Source organism: Toxotes jaculatrix, chromosome 12 (genome assembly GCF_017976425.1).
Source record: "Toxotes jaculatrix isolate fToxJac2 chromosome 12, fToxJac2.pri, whole genome shotgun sequence".
Taxonomy (NCBI): domain Eukaryota; kingdom Metazoa; phylum Chordata; class Actinopteri; family Toxotidae; genus Toxotes; species Toxotes jaculatrix.
Genome location: NC_054405.1, coordinates 16,310,627 through 16,322,927, shown reverse-complemented (window position 1 = coordinate 16,322,927; position 12,301 = coordinate 16,310,627). Strand labels below are relative to the sequence as shown.

Here is a 12,301-nt window from a genome sequence, read left to right as displayed (position 1 = left end):
ACTGAGTGAACCCCGGTATTGTATGCGTGCACTTTTATGCATTTTGGTACAGCTCCAGATATAATTTTGGTTTAACTGTAGGCTTTTTTAATGGTGGAAAAAATGAGGAGGATAAATACAATACAACTACACACAGATTGCATTTGTATCATTTGCTTGGACTGCCACCTAGTGTATTTAAAATGTCCTGCAGAAAATAACAGGAGGGAACTGATCAGTCATGTGACAAATACTGCAGTGTGTATGTACTGTACCATTCAAACTCTCTATAGAACATGTGCACAATACTAGAGGATCTTTTCTTAAAGATTACCACATATTATCACTGTAAAACTGTGACAGTGTCAAAAAGCATCGACATGTTAAAGCAATATTTTTATTAGCTTCGAATGGGATTGGTCACTGCAAGGCAGATCTACTGAATGTTTTACGCTTAGGTCTAGAAAAATTTTTCATGCCAGTTTAGTTAAGTCCTGAAAGGTTTATAGACTGAACAAAATATTGCTTAGCAGTTCTGGGGCACCTCTTACACAGCTGATGTTAATCATGTGAGTCCACCTGAGAAAAGCTATTGCCTGCTGATATTTCCCAACCACTGACATACCTCACACTGAGCTGAACTGAACAGCAAGTGTACAGTCAGTACGAAAGTTGACAGTTGAAAGTTGATTTTGAAATGGTGGGGGTTTTGAAGTAATTTCATTCTTCCTGTGCCTGTAGTGTCAAAGAACTTGAGTGAGAGGCGATCCACCAAGTCGGACATGTCTCCGGTGTCCCTGCGGTCGGCTCTGCCCTCTGGGAAAACGCAGAACAGGGTGTCACAAGTCCTTCAAGTCCAGGTCCCACTGAACCCCCTACGAAAGAAGAGTACTGCCAAGGACATAGGCACACCTAGTGAGTACTAGAGATGAATGATCATTATATGTTGTCTCACAAAGTTGTGTTTTATTTCAACAGCAAGTTTGATTTGTGTTCACATCCAGTAACAATCTGTTAAAGAAGAGTCAAACAAAGTACACTGAAATAAGAGTCATGCTAAAACCTAAATTCCTAAGTCAGCCTTGGGTATATACAATTATTTGTGCAAACTGGTAAAGCTCTAGTGAAAAAACTAGAATTTCTGATTCAGTATTATTTCAGGTGCATAACAGACTCTCACGTTTACTTTCCTGTAAACTTTTTTCTTTCGCTCCCTCTTTATTTCTTTTCCAGACTCCAATTCTCCCCAGGTGGTAAAGAAACCACCGGTGAACTCATCGGAGGAGTGGAGCACCAAGAGACCATCTGATGACACCGTCTCCACCATCTCCTCCCTTCACTCCAGCCCCACGGTGTCGCCACAGGGCTCTCCACGTAAAGGTCTGCAACAAAAACTGTGCTTTCCACCCTGTATGTCTTTTGTCAATGAAAATTTGCCCTCGGTGAAGAGTCAGCGTAGGTTTAGTGAAACAGTCACCACCAGGCAGAGCTCTGAGACAATCATGATCATTTTACTGAGTGACTTTCTGCCTTAAAAAACTTTTAGGATTGCGCAGAATATCTCTTTCTGCTGTGACACATTTTTACATGTATTTTTTCATACATAGTAAACGAGAGAGTTTCCTCAGGTCCTTCAGGCACCCTGTGCCTTACATTTGCAACTATCCTCTTGTGAACATTGAAAACAAAGCCCTTATTTTCAGATTTTTCTCACTTTGGCTTTTCTCCCCCCCTTTCAGTGGGAGGTGTGGCCAAGTCCCAGAACTCCAGCCAGATGAACTTGTCGGGATCTTCGTCGTCACTGACCAGCGACGCCAGCACAAAGGCCGGCACCGTCAGCTTGCGCAGCTACGGCATAGGTGGGGCTCTTCTCCATAAGAGGATCCTACTGATGACCAGGCAGCAGAGTCAGGAGAGTAGCAGGGAGAGAGAGAATCAGACGGAGGAGGAGAAGGAGGAGAAGAAAAGAACTGTAGTGGAAAAGGAAAAAGAGGATATAATGCAGGAAGAGACAGAGGCAGTTCAGAGAGGCCTGTTTCCTTCAGAGCAAAGGAGAGGGAGATCCAGGCAGAAGAACGTCCAAGGTGCACAAACAGATGCAGGGCTAATGCTACTGAGGGTAAGAGCAGGTAGCCCTTCACAGAAATGGACAGGGACACATGGGGTGCATCCCTTGGTCCACACTGGTCCCCCTCCCAGTCCGCCAGGGCTGGAACCCATGACCCTGTCACCTCTTTCTCAGCCCCAGTTGTTAATGAGATCAGAACACCCAGAGTCCCCCATCAGGACGAGGCTCATGTCACCATTCAGGATGCTGAGAAAAAGGAGTCAGTCCAGGGAGAGGCCAATGGCAGTCAGGCCACATCTGAATGGTGAGGAGGGAACAGGTGAGGCTGTGCCCTCCTCACCTCAAGATGAGAGACAAGGACAGGCAGAGCAGAGAGCCAAGAGGTCGGTCAGTCCCAACCCATTCCTTTGGCTCAGCAGGGACAGACACACCAGGAGGAAAACTGTCTGACAGAGATCACTGATTGATCCACCTATTTGCTGATTAAAAACTGTGATTTGAGGGAAGTTAGTGGTATTTCAGAGAGACTTTTTTTTAAATTGAGAATCCATCACAAGATATAGTTTGTTAAAGTGATGGCACAAAAGTAAGTGTTACTTGAGAGACAAGAGTTTCAGTTCCAACATGAACGTTCAAAGCAGATATCAAAAAGCATATCTTTTCTGAGGCAGTAACAACAAATCTCAACAAAATTTCATTATTATTTGTGTCCCAACATTTCTTTGTTTGATAATTCTGTGATTTTATTTTCAAGTCTTATAATATCACTGAATACAGTTCAGTTGAGAAAGTATGTTCACCTCAACTTTTTAAACCCAAAGTGAAGGATCTTCTTCTTTTGAGATCTAATTTTGAAAAGGATTTTGACAAAAGAAAATATGAATGGATTTAAGGTTTTGGTTTGTGATTGTGACAGGCAGGATTTTATTGCCATGTTCATTTAGTTTCCCTGGAGTTTCAGGTGAATATAAAGGTTAAACTTTGAGCCCAGCTGAGTCCTTCACAGTCATTTCTGCACAGTTCAGAGTCTCTGTACATGTTTGACTCATTTCAGAAGTGGTCACAGCCACACAGTTTCTGAAACCACATGTTCTATTGTAAAAGTTTTATTATTTATTTGATGAGTATTTGATGTCAACAGACACAGACACGTCTCTGTCATCTCCCCATGTTCTCAAATCAGCATGAATTTGTTTTTTAAAAAAACAAAACAGATGTAAAAATGATAAATGAAATGAAAAATGATAGAAGGTGCTTTAGGTTTTAAAAAAAATCAAATATAAATGTCTAAAATATTCCCTCTCCTCTGTCCAGGTTACACCCTCCTACCACCCGGCAAAGCAGACAACCTGTCGGACTCCAGTCACAGCGAGATCTCCTCCCGCTCCAGTATCTGTTCAGTTGACTCAGTGCCAGCTACCGGGCCCGAAGACCGGTGTAACAGCAGCAACAGGACCTGCACCACTACTGCTACTATTACTGCTACAACTACTACTACAGTGGCTGCTGCAGTTGTTGAGAGCACAGCAACAACACATGCACACTTAAATGCTGATTACAACCAGCCCAGCACAAGGTAATTAACTTTTAACAGTTTAGAGCAGTTAATCAAAAATGTATGATTAAGTCAGTTCATTTTCATTGGAAATATAGTGTCAAACACTAAGTTTCTTTTGATTTTGAACAGTGGAGCTTTTCAAAGTGGATTCTTTTCTGTGATTATTTTTTTTTTACAGTCAGCTTTTGCTCACAAAACAGTGTTGTTACATTAGTGAGAAATCTGGTTTCCCAAGCTAGATTTCTCCTGAAGAACACTGGTTTCTGGGCCATGTATATGTGTAACCAGGTTTCAGGACTAATACAACAGGGTAGACACTAAAATCCTGTCCACATAGAGTTTTAGTAACTTTATAGAAATTAAGAATTTGTCAAGATGGAGATTTTTTTGCACTGTACAAATTCACTCTTCTAAACCCATACAAACACTTTTAAAATTATTTATTTGTGATTCTTGTTAGCTCTTACCATAACCATACCTCATCTAAAAATGAATTGGTGTGACAGTTGTAACGTGACATGTTACTGTGGCTAAACTTGACTGAAAGGCATCAGGTAGCACAGAAACATTCACATGGCCCAGACACTCGACTGTAAATGTATTTTCTCAAGGCTCGAACAAACAGGTCACACACACACACATGCAGACAAACACATAATCATCAGAAACCTTCCCAGTAGCCAACATGAGCAAATAGACACCACACACACACACACACACACACACACACACATCCTGCTACTTTAAGCCGCTCCTCCATTTCCTCCCAGCTGGATTCCAATTATGTCCTTTCCTCATTAAAACTCAGAGAACAGGAAGTTGTAAAACACACCAGGTTTTTATTAGCATCCTGCATTTACTGCCCTCCTCTCTCCTCCTTTTCTTCGCTAACAACGTATCGGTTTTCGCGCAGGCGGCTTTTTAATCTGGCTGAGTAAACAACACGCCTTTTTTATTGTCTGCTGTTTGTTTATTGTTCTTCCATGATCAGGCCATTCTGTCTCATAAAGAGGGGACTATAAAATATCACCGGACAAAATAATCTGTCTGCTTCTCTGATATTATATTACCTCAACAGCCTTGCTGTATAACACCGACCCGGCTTTATGAAATATGACTCTGTTTCATTGAGTGGCTTGTTTGTCCAGTAAAACCATGTCAGTGAATGAAACTGCTGGTTTATGAAAAGCAGCTGAGGAGAAAAAAACTTTTTAAAAGTTTTTTTGTTGTTGTTGTTGTTCTTAAACCCAGACATAGTGATCTATTACGCTGTCAAATGTTTATTTTTTTAAAGGGCAAGTGTACAGATGAGACATAAACTGTAATTGCTAAACATTTAGAGTAACAGGTTGAACAACAAAAAAAAATTGAAAAATCTGTGCAATAACTCATCTAGACACAAGCAAGTACTCATTTTGGTTGAAAGTTGAAGATTGTGTAGAGACAATAGGGATCATCTGCGTAATATTGAACTTCAACCTGTTTTTATTCATCGTCTTTTGTTAGGACATGACTCTGATCCACATGTCCTCCAGCCAACAGCTTTTTATAGTTATTGGACCTGCTCCCTGTGCCCTCTGCTCCCTCTGTTTGTGCTTCATTGTCAGTTCATTGCAGAATGACTTGCACCTCTTTCACTGCCACTCAACAGTTTGATATAAAGTTGTGTCATCTCATATTCTTAGATAACTAAAAGTTAGTTCTCTGCACAGCATAACAGTGTGACAGTTGTGTCAGAAGGCAGCACAACTAAAAATAACAACAACAAAAAAACTGCTTTGTCTCACTTACCCCTGGTTTATTGATTGATGATATTTTGGTATGACCTTCATCAGTTAAATGGACCACCTGGTCAATAAAACACCTTGAGACAGCACACATTTCCATCCGGGTAGTGAGGTAAAGAACACATTTTTGTCTTAAGAAAATTATAAAACATCATACTATCAGTTATAGTATTCTGATCATGATAGTAGTGCACTTAAAGGCACTCATCTTGGACCCACTGTGCCCATTAATCAACTTGAAAGCATGAGTGTAAATGTTCGGGAGTTTGACAGTTAGTTTTCCCCTGTGATTTATTTCGCTCTGTCTCTTTTATCTATACTAGTTCTTCATCAGTAGCGCGAGGACATGTGACGCGAGCCTCCACCTTCACCGCCTCCATCTCGACAGAGGAGCTGACCCCAGACCACACCTCTCTGGACTCCGTAGCCGACAGCGGCCGCGGCAGTTGGACGTCCTGCTCCTCCAACTCCCACGACTCCTTCCAGAGCCTCCCCACCTCTTCCTGTCGGCCCTGGGACCATGGCATCCACGGGCACCCGCTTTCTCTCCCGCACACGCACCTGGGTGCCTTCAAGCACACACAGCTGGCCAGGCCGATAGCTGAGGTTGAGGCCGCAGGTCCCGCGTGGGCGAACGAGGGCGCCGCCAAGCAGCACTCCAGAGACTCAACCTCAGAGCTGGCCAATCAGTCGCGGCAGAGCTGGGCATCATCCAGCTCGCTGTCGGACACCTACGAGGGGAATTACGGGACGATAAAACGGCGAAACACTTCGGAGCACCCCTCCTCGCCAGCCAACGAGGAAGGAGGGCAAAGCACAGACCCTGCCTACAAAACGGTGACATCAAGCACAGAGAAAGGCCTGATAGGTGAGGGGTCAGGTTGCGAGTTTGATTCCCTGTAAACACAGTGTGACAGTGTTCAGCTCTGTCACTGCATGTGTGAACGTCTCCTGGGGGGGGTCTGGATAGTTACAGTAGAAAATAGGTTTTCCCATTTAAGGCTTTGTTTGTGAAGAGTTTCATGAGTCAGACAGTAATACATCAGATTTTGCTTAAGCCCCAACTCAGACTTTTTTCCAGTAAACCAAAGTCTGCTGTTTTTTGAACAAATTACAGCGACTTCCCGTTGCTTGATTTGCTCTGAGCAGCTGGTAAATGCTGCTCTTTGGCATTTCTTAGATCTTAGGCTAAGATCCCTAACAGGCCTTATTCTAGTCACTGTTGGCTCGGCATGTGACAGGAGTTATGGAGCATCCTCATCAGCCAGAGTGTCACTTGGTCTTTTGGATCCCCTGCTGTAGTTTCAGGATAAACTAAAAGCCAAGGATAACAAAACTTTCTCTAATTTTAGACATTTAATCAATCACTAGAGCAAAAAAAAAAATCAATTGACAAAAATTCTGATAATCGATTAATCGTTCAAGTCAAACAGTCTTTGCTCCCAGCTTCTCAAATTTGGGAATTTGCTCTGCATCTGCTGTAAATTTAATGTCTAATATTTTGGACTGTAGGTCAAACAAAACAAATACCTTGAGCTCTAAAAGCTTATAAAGGGCATTTTTTCTGATTTTTAAGAACTGAACAATTAATCGATTACTCTGGCAGTGAAAGTAATTATTAGTTGCAGCTCTGGTTCTGTCTGTATCTGCTGCAGCCATCCATCTCATTGGTTGTATAGTTTTCTTTTAATTTTGGACACGTTTTGGTGCATGTATAGTTGTGTACTGTGTTAGTGAAGCATCACATTGATTTTAATTTTTCCATTATTTTCTTTTGTTTCTCCCTCCCTCATATTATAACTACCCACATTCCTTCTTTTCTGGCAACTTCTTCACCTCCCCCCATCACTCCTCATCCCTCCCTCACTACCCTCCTTCTTTGCACCATCCCTCCTTTCTTTTGACCTACACCTCCATCCAGTGTATTGTGTCACCTCCCCCGCCAAGGATGAGCGTTACCGAGCTCCCCCTCCCACCCCTCCAGGCTACCAGGGTCTGGCTCTGGGGGATCTGGGCCTCACAGACGGAGTAGTAGGTGGGCCAGGAGGTCTCCTCCCCAGGCCTCCTCACCTCAAACCTCCAGACTACAGCGTGGCCCTGCAGAGGAGCAAACTCCTGCAGAGCCCCGGAGCAGCCGGCAGTTTAGCTGAGGCACGGAGGTTGGCCGGTAACCATCACCTTCACCATCAAGAGGCCCGGACAGCTGGCTCCACGCAGGGCTACTCCAGACCTCCCAGCATCTGCCTCCAACCACAGGAGCTGGCTGACAGTGAGGATGGTACGTCTCCATGGGATGCCGAAAGGAGAAAGCAGCACTCCGAATTTGAGTTTAGCAGCAGTATAAAATCAAACTATTATTACTTAAACATCTCATATCTCTACTTGTCTCATCACTTAATTCATAGTTCTTTACTTGCCAGTTTGCGGGTTGGAGGAGCTGACTCTTCAATTCTTAATGGAAGGTCAAAGGTTTTCTGAGTTGTACTCATCATAACGTAGCTTTTATATTGCAAAATACAGTGGTCATCACTTTTTGCGAGTAAGCAACAGCGTTAAGGTGCATGGTGACCAAAAGTTGGTCTAAAGTGATTTACTGCTACTTCTCTTGCCTGCTGTAGGCAGTAATGTTAGTTTTAAAATGTTTTTGTATGAAATTGCAGGCATTGTAAACTAAAGTAGGGAATGTTGTGACAGTGGATTATGCTGTAGGAGCCTTTCAATTATTTTCTGTTGAGTTTCAGTCAGCACCATCAGACCTATAGAAAGCACAGTCACTTCTTTGGCTGGTATGATTGTGAAACAGGTGTTGAATTGTGTTCTACATATATGTTGTATTTAAAAGGTGTAAAAAATGTAAAACTGAGCTGTTGGAACCTGCATAAACCCTGTAAAACACACTCCTTGCAAACCATTGTCATCTTCTTCTCTTTTCCAGATGAACAGGTGTCAGCGGTGTAAAGACGGTGGCGTCACGTTCTCACACACACACATATTCTCACACACGGACCAGGTTGTGTTGATCAGGCTTTGGACTAAGCTAGCAGCCTGCCATCACTACGTGTCAGAGCACATTCACCAAGCCCTGTCCCACAGCCCTGTGTGACAACACCACGGACCATAATGCACCTCTGGACCAGACCAGTGGGCGATATAACCCCTCTCCACCTCCCAGGACTCGTACAATCGTCTCTTTTTAAACTCATTTCACAAATGAAAGAAGAAAAGTAAGGTTTTAGATACTTTGTAGAAACTCTTGAACAAAGTGGTGTGATGGAGTCACATCAATGCAGATGGACGTCTAAAAACAAAAGACGAATAAAAGAAGGAACGAGTGACAATGACGATGCCTCATAAGGAGTCAGCGTCCTTGGAAACAGACCACCATGTACCTCCATTTTGCTCTCCAAGCTCTCTTGTCTAAAAGGTGTTTCCCATTGTTTTTCACAGTTTTAACATGTTGTACAGGGATTTTTCTTTTTCTTTGTAAAAAGTTTTTTCTTCTTCTTTTCATTTGCATCTCTGGGCTTTGCGAAGTTTTTATGTGAGAATCGTGAGGAGGAGCAGACAAAGGGATATAAAGTTGTAGTCAGTAGTGTATTACAACGAAATGTAGCTATTGGGGATTAACTTTGTTTTGTTTTGCTGTTTTTGCTAGTAGTTGGCTGTCAGCTCGAAATAGGATGAATGTAGACGCATATGAGACAAGAAAAAAAATAAAATAAAATTTTGAGATTTATGGGCCTATATCAAACCCTGGTACTGATGATGTAAAGTTACGTGAATAACATCAGTTCCAATGCACAGAAAACAGCTACAGAACCAACTTTATTTTCCCAATACTTACACTGACTATATTTGAGGTCAGGAAAAGCCCTCAGGAGCCACAACGAGCCGATTGACATATTTTCCATTTCTTCTTTGGGAGGTGAAAATAGAGATATTAAACTCCTTAACTAACAGAGAGCACGTCTTTCTGTCTGTGTTTAGCACTTATTGTACTTTGTTGAGCTTTATTGAAAAAGAGACAAACAGTATCTCTCAAGCAGTTTTGTGTCTTCGTGTCTCGCTCTCCGCCAACCGGCCACCTCTGTTATTGCTCGTTCAGTCTGATGCGAGGTACTTTAGTGGCATGCTGCCTCCTGGATGTTCTATAAAAGCTGTATTGTAACTCGTTTTTAATGAGCTGAAGAACAAATGCCTCGCTGCTTCCTGTAGAGTAAAGCGCGTCGCTATTTTATTGCAGCAGCTATAATAAAACGATAAATTAGCACTGTGTGGCCACACAACGTGCATGCGTATACACTCACACACACCAAAATCTTAGTTGGTGTGCATAAAGACAGTGTTTACACCAATGCTTACACATTTTGTTTACAGTGTTTATTAGACTAGTTGTCTGTTGAATTACAAGCTGAAATGTTAAAGTATGATGCTCCAGGTTCATTTGACCTTGTAAATTTGTTTATAAAGCAGCAGGAATATGCAGATGCAGCATAAACTTAGGCCATGTGCTCACAGTGTACCTCTCTCATCTCTTTTTTTTTTTGCTTCTTATTTAAAAAAAAAAACGAGCAACAAAACAAATCAGCAGATAATGTATTTTAATGCCCGGCTTGCATCTCCATTCCATGTTGATAGTACATTTTGTAGAATATTTAAAGGATGTGCTTGAAAATTGTTTATTTGTGTTGAAAACAGAAGCAAATTTGTACATTCTGAGTAATGTTTTGGAAAAAGGAAACTTTTTTATTTGTGTTTATCTGCAGCGCAGTGGGGGTGTAACTGGAATTAGACGTTCTTTTCCTTCTGCTGTCTGTCTCGCGCTCTGTGATGCTTCTTTTGTATTTGTTTTGCCACACAAAGACTTGAAATGATTATTGCTAATATATACATGGCATATATATGAATTTATACATATATATTTTTGTTGTTTTTTTTTGCCATAAATTAATGTTAACTGATCATGTATAGATGAGAGAAGAGAGTCCTCTATAAATGCTATTTTTGAATATTTTGTTATAACAAGGCTGTGATTGCCCTGCGTCTGTGTTCGGGCAGGAGTCTTTTGAGGAACTTCTGTTAGTTCTTATCATTGTTCATTGACTTATTGTTTCTCCCCACACACTCACTGTTGTTGGTGCCATTTCCGATCGGTCTATAAGTGAAATTGCTGCTGTGGTTTGGGATATGATTCTGAGTGTGCTTGAGTGTGTGTCTGTGTGTGTGTGTGTGTGTGTGTTTTTGTGTGTTGTGGAATTACATTTGTAAGGTTGGGATCAACATAGCATTTCTTTAAAAAAAAAAAAAAAATTGATTCCGCCTGGGCGCGCAGCACATAAGGAAAGGCTCAGCTGTCATTTTCAGCGAAAGCCTGTCTTACTTTGCAGCTTTGATTGCTCTCGCCTGCAGAAAGGTGAGCCCCTTGTGGGTCTCTTTGCTGTTGGTTTCATGGTGCATTGCAAATTCATTCAGACTCAGATTGGTTGATTGAACTGAGTTTTTTGATGCTATTATATCCCTGTCTGTTTGAATTAAACAGCCGCAATGCCATGTCTAGTATAGTCTCTCTGTTTCCCTCTCTGCCGCTTTCTCAGCCCTGTCACCTCAGCAGGACTTTCAGCTTTCAACTCTCCTCCTTCACTGTACTCGTCCAATGGCTTTCACTCCATTGCTGAAGGGATTTTATGAATTATGTGTCCACTGTGACCCTCACCGTAGTTCCTTTTTTAAAACAATCACAATAGTCGAAACTTTGAAACAGACTGAGAGTCAGAAACTGACACTTCCTTTTTGTTTTTGCACAACTGTATTACTCAGATTCTATACCACAAATCAGTATTAATGTTCTTCATAGGTTTAAAAAAATTGTGGGATATGCTACTTCATTAGTTGACCCATTCATGAATGGCATGGAGTTTAGTCAGAAATCAGAAGAAACTGCTCTGCATTATTAGCTGCTTTCAAATGTTGGATTTAGAGTTAAACACCAGGCAGCAGTTTTTTTTTTGTTTTTTTTTTTCTTTGTGTGTGTGTTTTGAACTTTCCAACGACAGTTTTTTTTCTTTCGGGGCTAAATTTCATTCTGTAGTATTCCTCCTTCCTACATACAGTTGGTATGTTTTCGTGCAGGGTCTGGCAATGAGCAGCTCCTGACACTGTGAACACAACATGTCAGTGCTTTTAACGGCATGAACTGGAGAAGACAAAAATCTCACCTCCCTCTGCTGCTTGATGAAAATGTCCCTTCTGTCTGACTGTAATTTAGCCCCCGGCCCCGTGTCCTGCCGTGTTACCTGGAATGCAATAAGAGAGATGTGAATGTGTTTTATGTAGACGTCTTTTGGCATTACAGCAGAAATGCACAACAATAAGCTTAAATGTGGTGAGTGTGCTGCACAATCTGAACAAAGAGGTATTAACTTGGTCTGTGGCTTAAAGTTTGCTTTTGTCTCACACTTCTCATAGCGGTTGTAACTTATGTCTTTTAGAAAGACAACATGATTTTGCTCGTACGCTTTTTATGTATTTTTTACGAGTGATTGTAAATAGTTGGTATATTTTTGTTTAAGAGAATGTTAAAAAAGGAAAAAATACCTTTTATTTCTCCAAGTCTACTGATATGAATTTGGACAATGAATAAAATAATAAGCAGAATTCTGTCTTTATTCATGGGTGCTGTTTGGGTTAACAATGACATCTTTGGTTTTATGTGACTCAAAACCAAAGATGTCAACTTCATGATAGCACTAGACGAAAAGTGAGGAGATCATCAAAGTCTGAAGGATTCATATTTTAGGTACCAGATTTCAGAACAAGTCATCCAGTAGGTGGTGAGATATTTCAATCTGGAAAGACTGAACTGGAGATTGTGCTTTTTAGAAGAATTTTTTGGTGTTGTCTCCACTTGCC

At 41.5% G+C, this 12,301-nt stretch overlaps 1 protein-coding gene across 7 annotated transcripts in view; it reads left to right on the top strand.

The window, feature by feature from the left end:
• Nucleotides 1–12,046, top strand: part of rapgef6 (Rap guanine nucleotide exchange factor (GEF) 6) — a 131,327-nt gene extending 119,281 nt beyond the window's left edge. For all 7 annotated transcript variants that reach the window (XM_041051239.1, XM_041051237.1, XM_041051238.1 and 4 more), the window contains 7 exons: nt 721–894; nt 1,213–1,359; nt 1,719–1,838; nt 3,362–3,623; nt 5,716–6,260; nt 7,314–7,670; nt 8,328–12,046. In XM_041051239.1, the coding sequence (XP_040907173.1) occupies nt 721–894; nt 1,213–1,359; nt 1,719–1,838; nt 3,362–3,623; nt 5,716–6,260; nt 7,314–7,670; nt 8,328–8,350 (1,628 nt within the window). In that variant the 3' untranslated portion in view covers nt 8,351–12,046. The remainder of the gene's footprint in view (nt 1–720; nt 895–1,212; nt 1,360–1,718; nt 1,839–3,361; nt 3,624–5,715; nt 6,261–7,313; nt 7,671–8,327) is intronic.
• The last annotated feature ends 255 nt before the right edge of the window (nt 12,047–12,301 follow it).